The following is a 21827-nucleotide window of genomic DNA, read 5'->3' on the forward strand; positions in this document are numbered from 1 at the left end:
TTGCATACATTAAGGTGTTATGGTGCCCAATAACATGAGTGTATAATTATTTTGTTAAAAAAAAAATAAGTAGGGATTGCAAGGTGGCTTTGAGATGTAAATGATACAGCACATAGACAAGTCCAACTCCAACTTCATACATTTATTCATTGTCAGCATTGCTTGTGGGAATTTGGACTAAAAACCATAGATTTTTAAAACCAATCGCTCGATTAGTCCCATACAAATAAATCAAGCAACCTGAACTAATATTAATACAAGTCCTTTTGAGGTAAAGTTGAGGAAGGAATTTGTTTTGACAATATGACTGCGGTACAGTAGTTAGAATAAAATACATACATTTAAAAAATAAAATAATAAACCACTTTGGTCAAAAATACTCGAGTGGCAAAGACATGTCAGTGCATCTGTAAGTAAATATTTTATGAGCAATATGTGTCATATGTTAAACTGGTAAATAAAAGATAAAATGAAGAAAAAGTGACAGAAAATTAAAATCTAGACTTCTTTTAAGGTCAGAGCAGTAATTATGTTCTTTAAAAATGTGATGATCTTAAAAAATCTGACCAACTAGAGAGAGACCAATCTAAGATGATGGATAGGAAAACAAACAATACCCGAGTTCCATTTCATCACAACTTACAGAACTCCACTGTTGAGTAAACTAAAATTAATTTTCCTATGATCAAATTAGTGGTTAAGTTTTTTTTGTGATCAAATTGTTTCATTTTCTGAAACAATCAATGACACAGTGGTTGTTTATGTTAATATAAACAAGGAGAGGCAGTTATGTTTCTATTTGGTTTGGGGGGGGGGGGGGGGGGGGGGGGGGATCAGTGCTCTCCCCCATTTCAAGTGTGTTATCAGTGTGTTTGTGTTTATATATTATAGTCAGTGGCTGATATAGCTCTGCAGTGCTTCTAGGATGAACTGGAGGCTGCGCTTGTACAGAAATGAGTCCTTCTTCTCCGGCTTGCAGATGTTAAGATGATCTACGTCTACCTCGATGAGCTCCCCGATGCCAAGATCTGAAACCAAACCAGAGCAGGCTCAAGGCAACAGCTAAAAGGACAAAATTAAATCATATCTATCTCAGATCTATGCTCTTTTTGTCAATGCATTCATATTTAAGCTATAGGCCTACATTATATATACACACACGTGTCTTATTTCCCATGTGAATTAATTCATGAATGTTACATACTTGCTGACTGCGTTGGTACCACTAGTATCTTGATCATGGGTCCAATGTTCGTCGGCAGCGTCTCTGCAAAGCTCAGCACCTTGATTTCTTTTTCTTTGGCCATGTTCAGGAAGTTCTCATTAAGGATGCGCAATGATGGTGAGTCTTAAAAACACACGGACAACGTCTCACAATAGATATTGAACAATTTCTAACAGTTTTTGACCTCAGAATTAATTTTATTCACTTACCTTTACAAAGTTCTCTGACTTCTACTGAGGGAAAGAGGAGATATCTGACATTGACTGAGTACTCTGCCATAAAGGTGCCATGGTGTGGAACACTATAAAACATAATGCCCTTGGTGTTCTTTAATAGTCCATGCATATCTGGGTCCTCTGAGGCATCCAGCAGCATTTTCTTCACAAGCAATCCTGATGCAAAAACAAGAGGATACAAACAGACAATGAGCACAACTTTTGCGAGGTATGAAATTAGACTGAGCCATTTGTTTTTCATGTTCTGTTCAAGGGATTGAGTACAAATCTAAAATGCTTGTGGAAAGAAAGTTCAGACGGAATACCTCCCATGCTGTGGGCTACCCAGACCACAGGCCTCTCTCCAACTCCTGCCAGCTTTAACTTCTTTAGCAGCTCTCGACTTCTGTAGGCCAAGGACTTCCTGAAGAGACCAAAGCAAAGAATTAATCAACAGTTCATTTATTGAGAGTCTGTTGGAATTGTGCATAATGAATACTGGAACATTTTAGATAACAAAACATTTAATGTGAATAACAATTGTAGCCTAATTAACTTTAAATAGTCATGATGTTGGATGAGCTGTGCAAAATATGAATGTTATCACTGCTGGTAAGAAACCAAAGTCCCTCGCACAATCCTATAATATTTTATACAGAATCACCAGTGGTATCATGAAAAAAATAAAAGATTCCTAACCTCTGATTCTCGGCTGGACATTTGGCCATCCAGTCACTGAGGTGACTGTCATACTCCACCGATAGTACTCTCAGATTTGGACAATCAGCAGCCAACCATGACTATCAATAAAAGAGGACACAAAAACACTAAAGAACAACAGTAAGAGATGATTAATTTCCTCAACATTATTCAGAATTTGTGAGCTTCACATCTTATTGAGCAAAAACTCTTGAGTCTCCCCTACAGCCACACAGGCCAATCCATAGCTGTTCCAAATATTTCACTCAACTGTACATGTAGGGGAAAAAACCCTGAAAAGACACTTAACGGTGATCTCTAATACTCCACAGTAATTCAAGGAATAAGGTAGATTTATCACCTTTGGCCAGCACTCTGTGTAGTCGTCCCTGCTTTCTGCTTCCTTCTCTTCCTCTAACATATCGCGGTCCTTCTGTCTCCATGTCTTAAAAGCTGCTCCGAGAATCCCATGAATGAAGAGCACGTCTGCTTTAATTGGCTGGCTGGAAATTAAGACATAGTCAAAGATCAGTGTTGGTATAAATATGAAATGAAAGTAATACTTTATAAAGAATAATTTAACATTAGAATTAATCATTTTCCTACTTGCAACGTGTTTGTGGGTGGAGGATATAGACACCGTCTTGATATTTCTCTTTTACCGTCTCCCTATCCAGGTTGGCCAGAGCGCGGGCTGCATGAGATGCCTGCATAACATGAGGAGACTGCATCATCTCAGCCAGGACAGATATCCAGCCTGTATGTGTTACATAGTTAAATGAAGAAAGACAGAAAAAAATGTGATGTAATATTAGTTTTTAATTAATATAATTGGGGCAGAAAGTATTGGGACCTTTAATGTTGTGGACAACATTAAAGGTCCCATGACATGAAAATGTTGTTCAATGGTGTGTATTGCCTCCAACGTTGCATTCCAGGCAGCTAACCTTAACCCTAAGCATAACCATTGCCACACTGGCTGGAAGGAGACACTGGGGGCAAAAAACAACAAACACTGAAAATTTCACTTTATGAGGTTTTCACAATGGTCCCCCAGTGGCTAGAAATGGTGATAGGCCCTGGGTATCCTGCTCTGTCTTTGAGAAAATAAAAGCTCAGACGTGTCTATCTGTAATCTTGCTCCTAATGAGGTCATAAGGGGCAAGGTTACCTCCCCTTTCTCTGCTTTACCCACACAGAGAATTTGGCCCACCCATGAGAAAGAGAGAGACATTATGGGTTTCAAACAAGCAAAGTGGCAGTTCTCAAGGCCATACCCCCAACCTCAAGTAAGATCCCATGAGGTCCACCAGAAGGAGCGTGACTTCAGCTCACTATAGCTACAGACACAGAAATGGCATGTCCTAAGGAAAGCTCATTGTGGGACTGGCTGTACCTAGTGGCTGTAATTCTGCATCAAGGCTGAATTTCAGGAAAGAGATTTAGATCCAGTATTAGGGTACCACTAAAGCCTATGTAAAAGCATCCAAAAAGCACCCTGTCACGGGACCTTTAAAACTGTTGATATTTGGATGATGAAGTCTTTGTAATAGTGAATATGTAATCTGTTGATGAAATAAAATTTTATCCACACACACATTACATCACTGTCATTAAAACCCAGTCGAGATTACACACAACCAGAACCCTCTATAACATAACCAGATGTATTGCAGACTTACCAGACTGGGTTATGGCCTGGTGAACACCTTCATTGAGTGCCAAATTTCCTATGATACGAACAATGTTCCTCTGAATCTTCAGGGAGTCTCTCCGAAGCTGATAAACCCTCTGGAGGAGCTGCAGACCCCCGTTGGCAACTATGTGGTCACAGTGGCTCTGGACCTGCAGACGGCATGTTTCAGTAAGTTCAGGACATTTATTCACCTCACTTGGCAATCAAAAGCAACCGCAGTCTCCGCAGGAGTTGTTCCACTGAGATTGTTGTTCAGGTATTCACCAAATAAACTCTTGAGGTAAAAGTTGTTTATGTTCAGAAAACTAGGAAATTCAATTCCGTTCAGTGTGCAGTGGACCCAATTAAAGCACGGTTCTATAAATTCCTGCATGCTGCCAAGAGTGCCTCCAACCACAAAACCATTAAGAATCCACTGAATTACCTGAACTAATCAAAAGGTGGTTTGTGTTTTTATTGAGCTTGTTATTTTTTCAATGTTTGGGGAAGATGCACAAGACGTGCTGTTAAATGCACTTTTGTGATATCTTTAACAGATAATTGGAGTTAAATCATGTTTAGATGTGTCATATGGCCATCATTACCTTTGAGTGCTGTACCAATGCCTGTAGGCAGAAGGATTCCACCTTCTCAGAGGGAACCGAGGTGAGGCTCTGGGCGTAAGGCAGCCCATTACCTCCAAAACACCACAGACCACCCTGCGACATAGGAAAGTGTATGCATTTATGCATTAGCAAGAGGATTTAAATATTTGAATTTTCAACCCTTTTTGAACACTTTTCAAAAGACGATGCAGAAATGCATGTGTGAGTCCATGTTTCCATCTCAATTACCCGTTGTGCTGCCAAGGACTGAGTGCTCTCTCTGAGGGCCAGTGAGGTGAAGTACTGAACACATTTGTCCACCTCAGACTGAGGCAGAGAGGCCAGCAGCTGCCTCAGTCCATCCTCTGCTGACAAACCCTGTAAAGAAGTCAACACACCTAGTTATCATCTTATATACCTGTGTTGTTTAATTTAGAGCTGAGGTAAACAATCAATAGTGATGAATAGCTTGTGCTGAAAAATATAAATATATATCCCATTATGTTTATGAAACAAAGTCTGTGGATAATTGTGCTTTGAAGTAATAGAGATATCGAGGCATTCTACATAATAGATGGACCAACAAAGATACCTACATCCTCCAGGTCAGGCAGTGCAGGTGAGCGCAAGAAGAATCGAAGGTCTACCTGAGGAGTCCGGGCCAGGCCCACAGCTGTTCCTTGGTCTATAACCTGGGCTGCTGTCTGGTACTGGTAGTCTGAGTCATAGACAACAGGTATGAACTAATCCCACTTTACTTGTTGTATATACTGTAAGTGATGCGCAACAATTTCTATGTATTTTACCGTGCCAGTGGTGATTTTCTGCAAGTTCCTGAACAGCCTGTAGTCTGATGGCTTTGTTGGCTGACCGTGTCCTCTTTAGTAAGACCCATAATGCCACTTCATGTGGGTCTGCATCTACACGGCTGAAGTGCTCTAAGACATACAAATAGAGAGCATACTGCCTAGCTGAACATTTCACAGAACAAAGTGGATACAAGGTACTTCAAATACTTCTAAAAGGCACTGGGAAATCGCATTCCAACTGTATCTACTGCGACTTACTACAGCACCAATTTCAGATTATTACAACAGCCAGGAAGTTACGAACCTTGAGGTCTCAAACCTTGTGTCATTGACTTGGCAGCTATTTATTTAAAAAAAGTCAAACGTTAATTTATTACATGTCTTACGTGTCTCATATTTCTATAATTTTAAAAAGCGGTGTTTTTACAATTAGAGTGAATAATGCAGGGCTTTTATAAGGTGGACAAAACAAGTACTCATGTATATTACAGACAATTGCCAATATGCACATTACTGCACAAACTATGAGACATTCAAAACAGGATGTGCATGTACAAAGCAGGTGTTTCCTTTTGCCATAATGTGCACACCCCACATAAAAATGAGTGGGCAACTGTAGTTTTCTGAGAATAAATATTTGTGTGTCTGTTAGCAGGAACTTTTGCTTTCCAATATTAGAAATATGAGGGCCAGTACTACAGTCACACACTGTGCCCTTTTAGTGTGATTTTTTTCAGGTGAACTGGTACAGTAGAATGATAACCATTGGTTTCTTACCATCTAGTTTTTGCAGGAAAACCTTAGATGATATTTCCAGAAACCGCCTTGCTGCTTTATGAAGTTCCCTCCTTGCTTTGTTTGTGAGTCCTAGACACATAGTGTAAAAAAAAGAAGTCAACCACAGTAACAGAAGCCATTTAGTAATGGTTGCTAGTAGGCATCTCAGTATATAAATTGGTAGTTGATCGTTTCCATTAAATAAGGGAATCTTGACCAGTGTAAGTGAGATCAATCAATAGGCTGACTTAATTTTTCTAGCAGGAAAGATAGTAGAGAGCGGAAGGAAGGAAAGACAGTTATGATAACAAACATCACTGGGCACCTGGACATGGCAAACTCAGTATGACTTTGTGCATATACAAGAAAAAAAGAAAGCCACTGAGCATATTCCTGATGTCATCCCAACCAGCTGGTCTGGGAAGTCCAAAAAAACAATAAAACAAAACTTAATTAATTTCAGTTTTGTAAGGGGATTAAAAGGGACACATGCTTTTTTTCCGTTTAGCAATAAAGTCTAGATGGATAACATTCAGTACCTGCAGTAAGGTTTTCCTTTTCATCTGAGGGAGTGGCTCTCAGATAGATGTAAGACTTGTATTTCTCCTGAACAATGGCACTAGTGTCAATGGTCACAGCCTTGTTCAAGGCCACAACTTCATATGTGATCAAAAGACAACCTCTGTAGAAAGGGAATGGATAAAATGAGGCAGTCTATTAACACATTTTTTTTAACCATTGAAGACGACAAGGATTAAAATCTGTATGCAAATACTGTAACACAACTTACCCCGAGACAACGGCACCAGTAACTTTAGCAACCTTCCCTAAAAGTCAGCAGAAAAAATGAATCTACATTAAATAACATTGGATAACGTAAAGAGTTTTAAGCTTTGACTTTACTCTCAGAAGCATTGGTAGGTTGAATCCATTAGTTATCGGAGATTGCAGAAAATAAGCAGTATACACGTAGGCAAGTTAGCTATGTCCAATAACTTACTTAAATCCTTCCACTGAAGCACTTTCCTCACTCCAGGCGGCCCAGCTGTGCTCAGTCTCCGACAGCGGATCAAACGTAGAGCTGCACCAGACATCCTCCGCCTGCATGTCACACAGTGTGTTTAGGATACGTAACCAGTGCACCACAGAGAAATAACAACTTATTTCAAGCACACCAGCAACTTCCATAGCATAGCGCCAGTAATGAGACCAATTGGCTATACTTTTGCTAAAGCTAATTTTACTTAACGCACGAATAGCTGTCTAGTAGTTAACGTTACGTTAGCTGATGCAAATTTAACCTGGTAATCCAGCTACAAGGCTCTTATTACCAAACAAGCATCACTATCAACATTAAACCAATGTGTGAACCAACTAACGTATAGTCAACTAACTAATGTATGACATAAAATCATTCACAAGTCCACTTACTAAGTGCTGTTCACTTAGAATAACTGCTACCTCAACTGTCATTCAGCTTGACGTCACACTAACGCTAAAGCAAGCTGTGTGAGCTTCGCTAACATAAACACTAAATAAAACTGTAACAACGGATTAAGCTAATTACCCAGCTAGCTAACACTAACTTACTAAGATTAGCTTTTGGCTAACGTTTCAGTTTTAGGGTTTTCCGCCAGCTTACTAACAGTTAACTTCCCAGCTAACCGATTAAAGTAACCATTTTCGTGCGGTTTCATTTTCGTTATCTAATTTATCGAGCACTACCGTGATGTTCTTGACTGCAGCGCCCGGACCGGTGTTCATAAACACTTGTCTCATAAATAACACGTCATCAAACGGGAGCAGATTTTTTATAGTAACAGAAACATACTGAACGCAGTAATCATTTGTGTGCCACGCTATTATTTAGATTTACTCAACATGCAATAAAATATCTGTGAGCATGTGTTTTTGCTGTTAGGAGGGCGGGTAATCGTTTCGTCATGTACCAAAATGCATTTCCCCCATCAGGAAATAGTAGTCTGACTGGACGTAAAAATACCCTGTCAAATATCTGTCAACAAAAACACCTGCAGCCCATTATAACAAATACAAACTATTTTAAAAAACTGTAATGTTTGGAGAAAGATGTTGATGCCAGATATTAGGTTGTGGTGTTTTTTTATTAAGGTAGTTGTTTTCCTCACAAATGAACATCATCACAATGTAATATTGTACATTGACACCGCAATTTCAAAATACAATCAAAACGTTGTCTTGCACAGTAAACTATAACTGAACTGGTTGACTTGAGTTGCAATATTTTACAGGTGTGCATGTTATTATGTCCATATCTTGTGTTGCCTTGCCCAGCAAATACCCTACAGACCACAGTTGTTATGCTTTTTATTCTAGCTTTTATTGCGTTCATTTATGAGCAAAGTTCAGTAAATGACACTCAAAAATAAAATACAAAAACTTCTGACACGTAATGGCCAACTTTCTGTGTATCTTTCTCTCAAGCTCACACATACTGTGCATGCAAACTCAGGCACACCAAATTACTTTAAACACCACAAACCCCCACATACCACAGCTCTGTAAAAAACATGTGAGACAGCAATGAAATCAAATAAAATGAGTTAAAAGTCTGTCCCCACTAGGTTTTGCATAGAAACACAATTTATTAAATACAAGTTAAATCACACACACGCGCGCACGCACACACACACACACACACACATTTGCCTTCCATTGGGGTAGATATACACAATCATGCTCCCTTTTGCATAGTGATTAGATAATCAGTAGGGACAGAGGAGAAATACCCAGTCATCTGTATGTATTTGCCCATTTTTGCCTTGTCTAAACTAAACAAAGATTCTGTGGAAGCATACATTAGTGTCAATCACCACTGATTACAGACTGCTAATTTAATTCAAGACAAATGATTTCACGTTCATAAGCAGCCATTGCCACATTGCTGAGCGTGTGAACGGACTGTGTTCACAAGCACACATGAAAAGCAAGTATGCTTATGTGAACACTATATATATATATATATATATATTAACAAACCAAAAGACATACAAAACTGATGGTTGCAGGACACACAATTGACCTTGATGTCTTTGGTGGCTCCACTCTGCATCACCTGGTCATGTAAAAGAGTACAGATTTAGTCCAATATCATTTGTAAAACCATTTACAACTCTCTCTCATCTAGTTAGAGTCAGTCTTGTGCTATGCTCAGGTGGATGTATCCTGATAAGCTCTAATAATGCTCTCATAAGCTGGAGGTGGGGTCTGTGTAGTATGGAAACCCCTCAGGCCATTGTTCCCCCAAAACGACTCCGGTCTGGGTGGGGTGGCAGTTGGCTGGGCTGCTGTTTGAGCTGATCCAGTTGATGTGTTCAGAGTTGGTGTACGAGGAAGCGTTGTCTGGCTCCCCTCCTCTGCCTCCCTTGCGATTTGGCTGCACTGGAGGAGAGGGTGGAAGGTGGAAGCCCTGAAGCTGGATTTGTGCCCCAGTGGGTCGAGGTGATCTGGGGAGGAAGTCTGTCGGTGGAAGCTGAAAGCAGCACTGACCAAACTGTTGTTGCTGCGCCGGTCATAGCTGCTGTTGCGGTAAAAGCCTGGGCGGTTGCGGGAAGACGTGCGTGATTGGCGAGGAGGGCGGCGGGTGATACTGGCCGAGCCTGCTCTGCGTCGGGACATCCAGGTCAAGATCACGTAAACCAAGGCCCCCAAGACCAGGCCCACCGCCACGGACACACAGAAAGCAATGATCAAAGGGACTGTGAAGAGAGAAATGTATCCAAAAGGATATTTAATCACCTGTGCTTCAATGTATTTTTGATGGATGGACTCTCCATACATTTGGTACACACATGATTTGTTTTCTATTTCACTTATTTACATTTCATTCATTAACATTTACAAGTTCACTGTGAGGGACACTGTGAATAGTTTAACAATAGTTATGCACAGTAGATTCAGTACAATTTAAATGCACTTTAAAAGCAGTCTTTTTTTAGTAGTATTCTCTGAGAATAGAAGGAATTTTAATAAGAATATATGTGTTTATCAAGGTAACAAAAAACATCTGTTACCAATGGAGGATTGCTAACAGTGTCCTGCAAGATAATGCCCCTTTGATAAAATAATAAAAAGCTTTCCTCTTTCATGTTTACCAGAGCAACAAACTGATTGAATTTCATTTCCACAAAAAAGGCACAAGCCTTTTGGCTCATTGCTTCTTTGCTGTGGAAGCAGTAGTGCCCATATAAGCGTGCTTGAGAAAAGAGAGAGAATGCAGTGGCTAAGACAATTCACGTTGGACTTCTGCCTGGTAAAACAAATCAATTTCCTTTCAATACAGTTCAGCTTTAAAATGACTGAACCCACTTTGCTACCAGCCCATTTTTCCACTGCGTTTTTTTTTCTCTAACTTTGGGGAAAGGAGACACTGGTCAAATGTCATCTGGAAATGACATTTGGGATAACAGGAAAAAAACACTACGTAAACATGTCCGGACTTTATAGATTTGGAATGAGACGCGAAAGGTTTCTAAATTGTTGGATGAAGTAATCTACAAAAGGAATCAAGCCCACATATTGAATCTATCCCAGAGGTGATTAAAACTTGAATTCCTGAGGGAACAGTGCCAATCAGAGAGACCACATGAAAAAGACCAGCTAAAAGAGAAGGGAAGTTGAAAAAAAAACTCACCAGCATCAAAAGATTGAAGTATTTCCAGAAAGAGATTTGTGTTGTTCTCTGCCATGACTTCTTGGACAAGAAGAGAGACTGATACTCAATTCAGTCTGTCTTTTACTCTCTCTTCTCCCTTCTTCTCTTCTTCTGTCAATTCTTGCCTGTCTCTCTTTTTCTTCTGATGGGTTTTCCTGTCTTTCTGTCTCCCTTCTTTCCTGTTTCTCACTTTCTCCCCTTCTCGTCCCTTGCTCCCTTTCTCTGTCAGTATGTCTCTCTCCCTCAGAGGGAGACTCAGCCCAGAGGCACACAGGACTGACAGCTAACTCTGGCAGTCGTCTTGTTTATGGAAGCGGAAAAAACTACACTGTCGCGTTTCCTGCTTGAAATTAGCAACAGGAGTGGCTTATCTATCTGGGACAGAGATCCTGGAGGTGGGGATACGGGGTGTTGCTATAATCACTTCCTTTACCATCATTTCCTTTAGGTTGATTAATGTAAAATGGTATCCCCCCAGCACCATAAGACTCAGTACTTCAGTTTTCACCATAGGAAAGTCCACCACATTCACCAACATGTTGGTTTCTTTCAGAAATTATAAATATTTCAATATCTCTTTTTTATTTTTTATTTTTTTGACCACAGAGACCACAGGCGCCAGTTTTGCCATAAGCTGCACTGGCAGTTACAGGCCTGAAATGTGTGTTGAAGGCAAAACCACAGCTGGAATGGATGGTGGCAACACTGTAAGTGCTTTTAATACTTGGTTGTGATGATGCAAAAAAATATACTTCTCTCGTGTACAGTATTTTTAAACAGAATGTGTGATAGCTGCCTTTTCTGATTTCCAGTGTCTTTGTTAGTAAGCCCGGTCTTTCCAATATGTATGCCCGGTCAATAATGACTACATTGGACGTCTGGTCTTTTTTTCCGTTGGAGAAAACCAATAAAACATTGTAAGTTTTATAAGATAAAAAAGAAGAACATCCGCTCTTTCAATGCACCAACATACAACAACATACAAAGGGAATGATGCTAGTAGTATTGGTATGCATCTAATGTAGACCGTCCTCATCTTCCTCATCAGCTTTGCAGAGTTAATAAACAAACCATCCTTTACCTTAAATTCAACATCAACATTAATTAAATTAAACTGTTAATCTTGTTGAGTAATCCTGTCCAGATTTTTTACACAAAATCTTTGAGTGTATTATACTAAGAAATTGAAAACCTTCAGCCTTCACGAATAACGAGAGAGAGAGAGAGAGAGAGAGAGAATAGCACAACCACAGTTGGAACTTCCTTGAATTGTTGGCTCTTCTGTAAAACCTGTCCAAAATAACCAGAAAACACCCCTGTGAAATAGTATACGCGGCCATTGTATTCTGTTATAAAGTAATGGGAGCATATTGGGCTCAAAGGTGGAGACATTCTTTAAGTTTAAGGCTTAAGTTCATGGCCTTTTTAAAATGTCATTGGGAAAAACAGTATTTGTGTGAGTGTGTGTGTGTGGGGGGGGGAGCTTTCTGTAAGGAATTCAAGGATGTAGGCAGCACAGAAGGATATATTTAGGAGTTTCTAAATTTGTAGATTTGATGAATCAATATTTTATTATAATCTCTTAAACAGTAGCTTTTATTAATGTGCCATTCCAGGTCAGCACTTATATGACGTGATATGTTAAAGAGTGTTTATTTTCTACAATTAATACCAACCTGGTCATTAATATTTGGATGTTAAGAGGCTATCCGAACCACCAGGGAGTGGTAGTCTCTATTATGTGTTCCTTCTATTTCCTCCTTGACCAGTAGATGGAGTAAAACTCCAGGAAACTTCCTTTTGTGTGTCCTGAAAGCATCAAGGACTAAAGAGGTAGACTAGCCTGTTTTAAATAGTCCAAATTAAATAAAAAGCCAGGTTAGCTAATCAAACTGCATTTTTCCACAAAAATTGAGTAAAAGCATAGTTTTGACTTCACATACATTGTGCATTGGGGAATGACCTGCTATGACACAAGACAGTGATTCTAGTTTTTGCAAAATTTGCAATTTTTCTTATAGAAAACACTGGAAAGCAGAGTGGAAAATTGTACAAGCGCTACACACATCAGTGTAACTAATTTAACATTGTAAGAATATAGAGTTGATCTTGTTTGAGGGGAAAATCTACCTTAAATTGCTTATTTAAACAGATGGTTTTGCCGTACGTAAAATAGAGTAAAAGAACAGTATTTATTTCTTGCATTATGTTGATTTTGACATGCAGTGTTGACAACAAACTTTCTAATGAGATTTTAGAAAACTGCTGATAATGCATGAAAGAGATTACCACACTGGCGGTCTTGGTCCCAGCTCTCTGCCTGTGCAATGATTAGATAAGAAAACTGACCTAAACTGGGAAGGCTCTGACTATACTATAGGAAGATTTCCTATTGAACCCCATGCTTTGTCCCTGCTCTTTACTCCCCTTTTCTCCAGCAGAGTCTGCTCTCTCTTTTGCTGAATCTCTTTGGTCCTGAGGGGCTCTGGACGGTAGAGGTCACCCCCAGCCGAGCTGTGTAAAAATGAAGGAATCAGCAGTTTGTCTCTGCCGCAGAGCAGCCGGCCAATCCAACTAAACTCCACAATTTATCACACTGGCAAGTTAAACAGCTGATTCTGACAACGTAACTATAAAAAGGTTAGAGTTTTATATATATTTATTAGGCTGATGTGCTGATTTAAGTGTTACTGATTGGCTTGAGGTTAGAAAACTAAGGTAATTTATTTCCCCCCGGACAGTTGCTATTGGATAGGCATTTAATTTAGATGGATTATGTTTATTTCTGTCCTGTACATGGCATATTCTGGCCATAACATGTCATTTTAGATTGACAATAGATAAACTTCAGTAGATAATTTATTATTTAGCTTTGCCAATTATACCCTATACACACAGTTTCCTGCTCTTGGGAATGAGAGTTTTTCACATTCAACAGTTAATCTAAATAATAACACAACCCCCCCACATCATTTTTTGCCAAGAGTGTTTTTTTCCCCCCAGTAAACATTGTGTTTACTCAGTCACTATTGACAGACGGTACACAGCACAGCTTCAAAGGGGAGCCTAGACAATACAGAGATCAAGAAATCTGGACTCACAAACAGATTGTGGAGAGATGATGTGTTGTCCTGCTAATTCAATTCAATTCAATTCAATTTTATTTATAGTATCAATTCATAACAAGAGTTATCTCAAGACACTATACAGCTAGACCACACTCCAGAATTTACAAGAACCCAACAGTTCTAGTAGTCTCCTCCAGAGCAAGCTAGAGTACGTCCATGAAACCAACCACATTCACCTGCTCCTAATGCCACCATCTTATTAATAGAAACCCATTCATTAGTTAATCCTAGAAGCAGATTGAACTACACTGTCATCAAGGGAGATTGAATTCCACATTTACTACATCTGTGCATTTTATTTACACAATATAGCTTAAGATCTGAAATCAATAATAATTTATCATCTTTGACATTATTTTATCCCAGTCCTCTATCTCTCACTTTGTTGAATGAGGCTGTGGCCAGAACAGTGTAGCTCCCCATTCAGCCCCTCTAAGAGCTCTCTTGAGATGATGATGAAAGGACTTGTCTAATGGGATTACACACCGCGATAAGTGCAGAGAGCCTAGTGGTTCATCACACCTCCCTCCTGCATTTTAAAGAGTGGCATTGTTCTGCTGTGCATTATAGGATAGCATATAGAGGATATAGAGTTTTGGAGAGGTGTTTTATTGGTAGGGGGTGTGTTTGTATTGATTGTTTGCTCCTATAACTGATTTTCTTTCCACCTGCTAAATTTAATTATGTCTTCATATTTTATTTTAAAGGAAAAATCCACTCTTGTACAAAAATTGTCATTAGTTTTAGAGAAGTTGTTTCCCAGGTTTTGATTTGTAAACTGGACTAAATCCCTCTTTTAACCCGAGCAGCAGTAGGACATACATAAATAGTGAGGTCAAGAGATAAATCTTTGAGCAGCTCGATAAGCAGTAAATAATAAAGCAACCCATAACAAAAGCACACAGGTTATTTCTTTAAAATACGAGGACATTCTCTGAATTACAGCTGGAAGCCCTAGATCCAAATGAAACTATTTATTTTAAAATCTTTATACTTAATTTTTTATCATCAGTTTAGGACATTAATTATGTCATGATTGGAGTCAAGACCCCAAATTCCTCATAAGTGTACAGTTTCAAAAATTCAAATAATAAAAAAGGAATGTAGAAAAGAACAGAAAAAGTGGAAGAAAGGAAGAAAAAGCATCTTAAAGGAGCCTGGTAAACATTCACAATAACCCATCAAGCTAGATATACTTTGTGTACTTTTATACACAATTTACATATTTATGCACACATACGTAGAACCTAAATGACAGTACCTCCACCAGTCTGCATCTACCTATACACATTAATTGCCTCTATGATTCAAATTGACATAGCCCTGCCATTTAGACAGTCTTGTATTGAATTGTATGTGTTTTTTTCCTATCCTTTTTTATTCGTCTCTGCCACTCTTGTGCCTTCAACGTCTTGTCATGACTTTTCAAGCAGTTATTCTCAATATTCTAAGTAATAAAAAACTCACCCTTTTTTTTCAGGTGGCATTACACCTAATAAAATGATTGAGATAAGATTTTCATGTTTTCCTTCAACTACCTAGTCAAATAAAACACATTTTTTATGTAATTTTTTTAATAGCTCACATAATCAGACAATAATTAGTTTGCAACAACCCTAGAAAGCGTCACATCATATCATCAATTTAAGTCCTAAAGCTCTGATTTAGTTGCAGGAAAGATACAATGTAAATTTGGTTTTAGGGTGGATTTTTCCTTTGACAGTTTTTTTCAAGTAAAAAATGCATTGTTGCTGTCAGAAGCAAGGGTTGCTGCAGCAAATTTGGTCCTCTCTTTTTCCCTTGTTGTGTCTCTTACTTGCTGATGAACACTTCCTCTCCCACACTCACAAACATAATACACATCTCTTACAGTGGCACCAGTTGGCATGCAAAGAAACCTGGCACGCTATTGGTCATGATGTCGCCATGAGAAGGAAGAACTATCCCTTATGATTGGACAGCAGGTGGCAGTGCATGCAGACCAGGAAGCTGTCTTGTCTGTGGAAGTAAAAGGCTCAGGCATACTGTATGTGATTGCTGGCATACACATACAGTACGCACTTACATCATCGTCAGGGGAGGAGCTTCTCTGAGTGTGAGGATTGCACACTGCTACGGCACAAGGATGACTTGAAAATAGAAACAGAGCAACGTGGACACGATTCAGCCTTGATAACCTGCAGTCAGTGTGAAAACACAATATATACTACTATAAATATATATAATCTGAGTCCTGATTACAGCCTGAGAGCCATGCCAGGGTGACGCACAGGAGTTGGGATCTGACTTTGGTGACCTTAGGACAGCAGCATGGCATCACCCAGGCACTATGGTCACTCTGCTCGGGATATTGCCAATGTGATGCAGAGGCTGCAAGGTAGGTGCAAAATGCTTACTCACTCACACTGCTCCACCTCGGTTTGCAGTGTTTTTAGAGGTGACCTAATGCTTAGCATGACACAGCAAAACAGTATGAGCTAGAGACACTTTCTGTTACTCAAAAATGCCTTACATGCATCTTATCCATTCTGCTCATGGACCTTATAAGTCTTATCTGAGGAGTGTTGTTCAAGTTCATATGGCTTATAAATGTGTGTTATGGGATGGACATAGCTGAATTGGATACGCAATATCCCAGCATGCAGTTTTTAAATACATTGGACATTTTTAGGTTGTAATCAGTTATGTTTTGTCTAACATTTAGTTGCTATCAGTTTTTTTTCATGATTGAGAATAGAGGTGGAGAGGCATGCAGGTGTTGGTCTTCATAGAACTATACAGAATGGCAGATTTAATGCCATAAGGCTTTTTATTTTTTGTAGGAAAGAAACAACCAGAGCAAATGATATTAAGTGAGCCACCATGTGAGAGATTGTACTGTTGCATTGTTCCGGTATATTGTATTTACTGTCTGTGATAGTGTATTTGCACATGCCGGCTGCATGTCTGCTGTGTGTTTGTGTGTGTGTGTGTGTGTGTGTGTATCTGTATGTACATGCTTGCACATGCATACGGACAGTGCAGTATGTGCATGCGTTTGTTCGTATGTGTTACTGTATGTTGATAGACTGTAAAGCAGAAAATAGGACAGCTAATCCCCAGAGAAGCGGACAGGATGAAGTCTATTCCTTGTTGTAGACAAGTCATGTCCGTAGCCTACTGTACATATGGCTTACTGTGTCAATTACACTGGCATGAATTACAGCCATATGTTTATTCATTTTAACCTTTGGCACATTAAAATGAACAATTCTGTCTTTCTGGTCTTATCTCACCTTAAGTCTAACTTTTCTTTAATTTGTAGTAGATATCAACATTTATTTTGTCCTTTCCCCTTCCTAGAAGTCAAATAATGTGGGTGTACCTTTTTTGTACTGTAACTATTTCACATGCGTCCAGTGTAAAACAGTGTATCTTTGTGAGGCAGAGTCACACAACCCTCACTGACAGGATCAAACTGATGAGACTTGCAAAGTAGCAAGAAAGTCAGGTGACACCAGAGCTGAGATCCAATATGGCTGCTCCCTGTGTGACTTCTGAGGTGGCAGTTTCTGTGAAAGCTGAGAGAACAGCATCACAAGACACATGGCTCCTCTGCATCACTGTGTGCAGGTGCTGGTGCACACTTTGTATCTTGATTGTACTCCGATTGATCTAATTTGGAAGCTTCCCTTCAAGATGTCTCTGCAGTGCAATGACAGATTGATTAATGAATCCATATGTGGACATAATCGGACAATTAATCACATTGCAATGGGGGAAATGTTGTCATTATTTATGTAAAGGATACTTTACACTTATCCTTGTTTTGGGAAGCTGCAACATATTTTATATACACTTTTATATGCACAATACATTTTTGCATTTACAGATATCCTCGCAAACTAACAAAGTATAACAATAGATAAGATGTAGCCATAAGGGAGTCCACTGCTTGTCAGTACGTTCGGGACTCTCATTAAACACCACAAGGAAATTAAATGACATGAGTTGTAAATATTGTGGTTTTGTCTCAAGTGTGGTTGTTGGGGGTGTGTCCACATTATTTAATTACACCAAGCAGTCCCTTTAACAGCAGTTGTTTTCTTGTTGATGTCTTTTGGCATTTTAGAAAAGACACAACTTGTGCTGAGCTTATCCTCACAGAAGGCTGGACTAGGGGTCTTTGGGAAGTATACTGCCTTAACATTGCAAAATTTGCCCTAATCACAGATACACATAGACAGTGTTAATGGCTACTGAATTACATGGCGTATCTTTGTCTTGTAAACTTGAATAGAGATAAGCTACAAGTCTGACATGCTGCCTTTGTTGTGAATGGATTTGCTTGGACATCAGTAACTTTTTTATTTATTTATTTATTTCCACAAATCAGTCTTTATGCTATACGTTCTCCTCGGAGTACATGATCATATTAGCTTATTTACAGGGGGCATGTGGAAACTAATTCAACATGACATTTTCTTTGATGTGTTCTGGTTGGCATCCATCTCCTGGGAGACAAGAGCTGAATCTGTGATGATATCATCAAGACATTTTGTAAGAATCAAAGTAAAACACTTATGTTTTTATTAGTCTGAACATGAAACAGCTCACAGCATGAAGAGAACATACTATGACATAAGCATGTGTTACTTATCTTTGGTGTATTATGTCATGTTTCTATAGGTACAGGTCACAAGCTTGATCCCAAATGACAGCTCTTAATAAAATCAATGTTGCCTTTGTTCAAGGTGGCTTGCTTTTCATATCTCAAGGTTACGGTAATCGTCTATCTCCAGCGGGACAAGTGTTCAGAAATTTGCCATATCGATGAGTTATGTTCACATGTTATTGGGGAAAACTTGAATGCATTCCAGTTTGTTATCACCTGATAGTTAAATATGAAAATCTAAAACAATTTGTGTGACTTTTAAAGCCTGATTAGATTGACATATTTTCTTTTAAGAAAAAGACAATGTTCTTAAATTAGCGACATTTCACAAATCACCAGATACCATGAAATGAACTATACTTCCTTCAGGCTATGGAAGCTGTTAGTAACCACTCAGTGCAACATCAAAACAATTAAAAAACTTTTGCCCCAGTTTTGGGTCTGTGTTTTTCTCCTTTCAACCATCTCTTTTGGTGTACTCTCTGTTGCATTGAAAAAACAGCAATTAGTGACACCATATGGCAGAGAATGGTGAGTCCGCTTTGAACACGTCCCAGCCTGAACTCCTCCATATGCTGAGGAATTTGCCTGTTTGTTGTCTCTCATTAAGGAGAAAAGCAATGCACTGATTTTCCTATTTCAATTTCTCACCTGTTTTCTTCGTCATGGGCGGCAGAAGTGTGCCCAAGCTCCTGGGTTTTACCGTTCGCTAGCCTATCAAGCAGACAGCCTCATTGTGTTGGAGCACCTGGTTGAGTTGTCTTTGCATAGGTTTGTAATCCTGTACCGGCAATCTGCCTATGATCAGATAATACAGAAGGAGATTTCCACAGACTGACTTTCTCAATCGGTTCAGGCTTTGTGTGTGGTGTTATGTTTAACATGGTGACTGCGTCTAAGAAATGTCTACAGTATGGCCCAATTTTTATAAGCACCTTGTGTAATTTTAGTCATGGAGGATGTCGAGCAGGAAAAGGAAAGGTAAAGAAGAGGGTAAAGGGCAAAAGCAACAGAGTTTAGCACGTCTGGAAGACATGAGTGCCACACTGAGCGTATTAAATGGATGAAATAGGGATGAGAGAGGCAGCGGAAAAAGCAAGAAAATTAGACTGGACATGCAGAGAGAGAGAGCCCACACACCAGTTTTTAAGCTCTTGATTGCTGGTGGGACTGGCACAGATCCTTAGGTTGGCACAGGGCCAGGGTGACATCCTGTTGCCAGGGGCGACATTATGGTTCAGCCGCAGCCAAGAAAGGACCAAGCAGACGGTCACCTTGAGCCATGCCAGCCTCCTATTTAGTTCTGACACCACCATTTATCGTCTGCGGCTCGATACCACGGCTTCACACAAACACTCGCGCACAGTGTGTTTGTGTGCCCCCCCCCATATCATACCACTTTAGCTGGGTGGTTAAACAGACACAGAACGAGTCTAAATATACTGCTATATATTACTGCTAGAAAACGAATCTTTATGGCCACCAAATTAATCCATTACTCTGTTGTAGCCTCAGAACTGTGGCAGGAGGGCCAGTGTGTGATAGAGCTGAAGTATTAGTTGTATTTTCTGCTGCTTCTTTTCCTTGTCCTTCCAGATTGTGTTTATGACTTGTTGCCATAGCGGCAGTCGCATGACAGCCAGCACAGTTTTTTTTGCCCTGTGGGCTTATTGGCCATGTCTTGTTCAGCTTCTGCTTTTGTAACAGGACATTATGCTTGTAAAATTGTGTGTGTGTGTGTGTGTGTGTGTGTGTGTGTTTTTGCGTGTGTGCCTGTATACTAAGAGGTATTTGGTCCATGCTAGTTTCTCAGTGACAGCTTCTATTGCAGATCAGATTAGAATCTATTTTAACCTGACAGTCAGTGCGGGTTTGAGTGACATATCACAAGATTAGGTCACTGGGGGTCCCACCCATACAATATGGAGGATGGGCCTCCTTGAATTTACTCCCAACCTTTCAAAGATCACACCTTCATGAAGGTCGAAGTGTATTCCAACATTAGGTCAACAAAGCAAAATATCAAACATAGGTGTCTCTTTTTGTATTTAGTTTGAACCAGGAGGCATCCAAGGTATTGGAAGTAACTCTGGAAGTATTGATTCTTTTTGTGTACCTCCTTTTGGCATTTCTGTGTTAGTGTTTCTGCCTAGTTGGATGTCTGTTGATTTAGCTAAACTTCACAAGACAGATTACCCCAACTGTTATTCAACACATGCAGCATGCACAGATGTAATTACAGAATTTTTTACAGGATCTGGCTGTTCAAGGTGCTGTTGACCCAGTATGGACCATTATATTCAATGTGAGCATGGTTACAGCTTTAAGCCACACATTACCGTAACATCTCTGATTCTGTCTGTCAGATTGAGGCATCAGATAGTTTTAATGGATGTACAGGACAATGTCCTCACAGATAAAATCCTGACAGCTCAGCTTTGTGACCCCAAGACACATTCAGCCTCTGTCTGTAATTCTTTAAGTTTCATGCATGCTCTTATCTTTCACCCACAGACACCTCTGTCCCTTTTCTTTCACCTGTCAGAATGTGATTGGATGGTGGAAATGTCTGCCTTTGGCGGTCCATTTAGCACTCAAAGGTTTTTATAAAAGAGGTCAGATTGTGATGCCCTGACCTTTCAGAGGTCAGCTGGCCAGATAAGGTGATGATTTACCTGAGTTAGTAGTGAAAAAAGTAATTCCCAGCTTTTATTCTAATCAGCTTGGAGCACCAGATGGGTTGCGGTTATCACATCAGTAGTTATTTAAAAAAACTAAATCTGTCCCTCACAGAAAAGACCATTAACCTTAAAAATACACCTAAGCTAGCCTAACCCTTTCATCACTCATTTGATTATCCTGTTTTTACAGTAAAAGCCAACTTACACATGTCTGCAAAATGAGGCACTTTCTCAGGTTTTTACTTATGTAGTGTCATTGTTCAATTCAATTACCACGTTCCCATGTTCATGGTAGGAAGGGGTCTGAGACCACTTTTACCTTTTTATTTTACCTCTATCCATTTACCTTCAATGGAAAACAAAACAATGGAGGTGCTGTATCTGTGTAATGTATGTTATAGAGATAGACATCTGTTGGTTACAAAAACAATTGGTTTAGATTCACTTTCAATAAGACACCAGCTGGATAAGAAAAAATACACTCAAGTGGTTGTGTGTGCGACAGGATTTTGTAGATGATTGTGGCTCTGTTCCAGTCAGTATTTTTATTTCACAGAAAAGACGGGACTTATAACTGAATTTACTGCTCTGGCTACAGTGATTTATTTAGTGTGCTGACGCCAGTCCTCTTACTTTACTCGTCTCTCTAATGTGTGGCAGGCCACT

General features: G+C 39.5%; 2 protein-coding genes and 1 long non-coding RNA gene across 8 annotated transcripts; all 3 read right to left on the reverse strand.

Annotated features, from left to right (window-relative positions):
* Positions 1-121: 121 nt before the first annotated feature.
* On the reverse strand, positions 122-7803 carry serac1 (serine active site containing 1). 6 transcript variants are annotated; one of them, XM_034900719.1, is made up of 18 exons: positions 7715-7803; positions 7006-7109; positions 6796-6832; positions 6545-6687; positions 6006-6095; positions 5533-5568; positions 5226-5357; positions 5067-5137; positions 4669-4797; positions 4420-4533; positions 3822-3984; positions 2746-2896; positions 2501-2642; positions 2140-2240; positions 1767-1864; positions 1435-1617; positions 1205-1348; positions 122-1028 (listed from the first exon to the last, which is right to left on the reverse strand). In XM_034900719.1, exons 2-18 carry the CDS (start codon positions 7097-7099, stop codon positions 892-894), a joined length of 1965 nt encoding a protein of 654 aa, XP_034756610.1. In that variant the 5' UTR covers positions 7100-7109; positions 7715-7803; the 3' UTR covers positions 122-891. The 6 variants fall into 6 exon arrangements, with proteins under 6 accessions (XP_034756610.1, XP_034756607.1, XP_034756608.1 ...); XM_034900716.1 differs by having other exon boundaries at positions 5016-5137; XM_034900717.1 differs by having other exon boundaries at positions 5016-5137; positions 7006-7106; positions 7731-7791.
* A 328-nt stretch (positions 7804-8131) lies between these two features.
* myct1a (myc target 1a) lies at positions 8132-11022 on the reverse strand. Its single transcript, XM_034900725.1, has 2 exons — positions 10678-11022; positions 8132-9742 (listed from the first exon to the last, which is right to left on the reverse strand). The coding sequence occupies exons 1-2, from the start codon at positions 10730-10732 to the stop codon at positions 9195-9197; spliced, it is 603 nt and encodes a 200-aa protein (XP_034756616.1). The 5' UTR covers positions 10733-11022; the 3' UTR covers positions 8132-9194.
* Positions 11023-18138: 7116 nt separating this feature from the next.
* Positions 18139-19350, reverse strand: LOC117961536. The gene is made up of 2 exons (XR_004660429.1): positions 19132-19350; positions 18139-18339 (listed from the first exon to the last, which is right to left on the reverse strand). It is a non-coding gene; the product is annotated as an uncharacterized LOC117961536 (long non-coding RNA).
* Positions 19351-21827: the final 2477 nt, after the last annotated feature.

This window comes from Etheostoma cragini, chromosome 18 (assembly GCF_013103735.1).
Source record: "Etheostoma cragini isolate CJK2018 chromosome 18, CSU_Ecrag_1.0, whole genome shotgun sequence".
Lineage (NCBI taxonomy): Eukaryota > Metazoa > Chordata > Actinopteri > Perciformes > Percidae > Etheostoma > Etheostoma cragini.

Excerpts from the sequence above, each read along its gene's own strand:
- serac1 (XM_034900716.1), bottom strand. The coding sequence starts at position 7,099 with ATGTCTGGTGCAGCTCTACGTTTGATCCGCTGTCGGAGACTGAGCACA. Across the intron at positions 3,985-4,419 it reads CATTGGTACAGCACTCAAAG|GTCCAGAGCCACTGTGACCA; the intron begins GTAATGATGGCC and ends TGCCGTCTGCAG. Across the intron at positions 2,241-2,500 it reads ACACAGAGTGCTGGCCAAAG|TCATGGTTGGCTGCTGATTG; the intron begins GTGATAAATCTA and ends TTTTATTGATAG.
- myct1a (XM_034900725.1), bottom strand. The coding sequence starts at position 10,732 with ATGGCAGAGAACAACACAAATCTCTTTCTGGAAATACTTCAATCTTTT. Across the intron at positions 9,743-10,677 it reads ACTTCAATCTTTTGATGCTG|TCCCTTTGATCATTGCTTTC; the intron begins GTGAGTTTTTTT and ends CTCTCTTCACAG.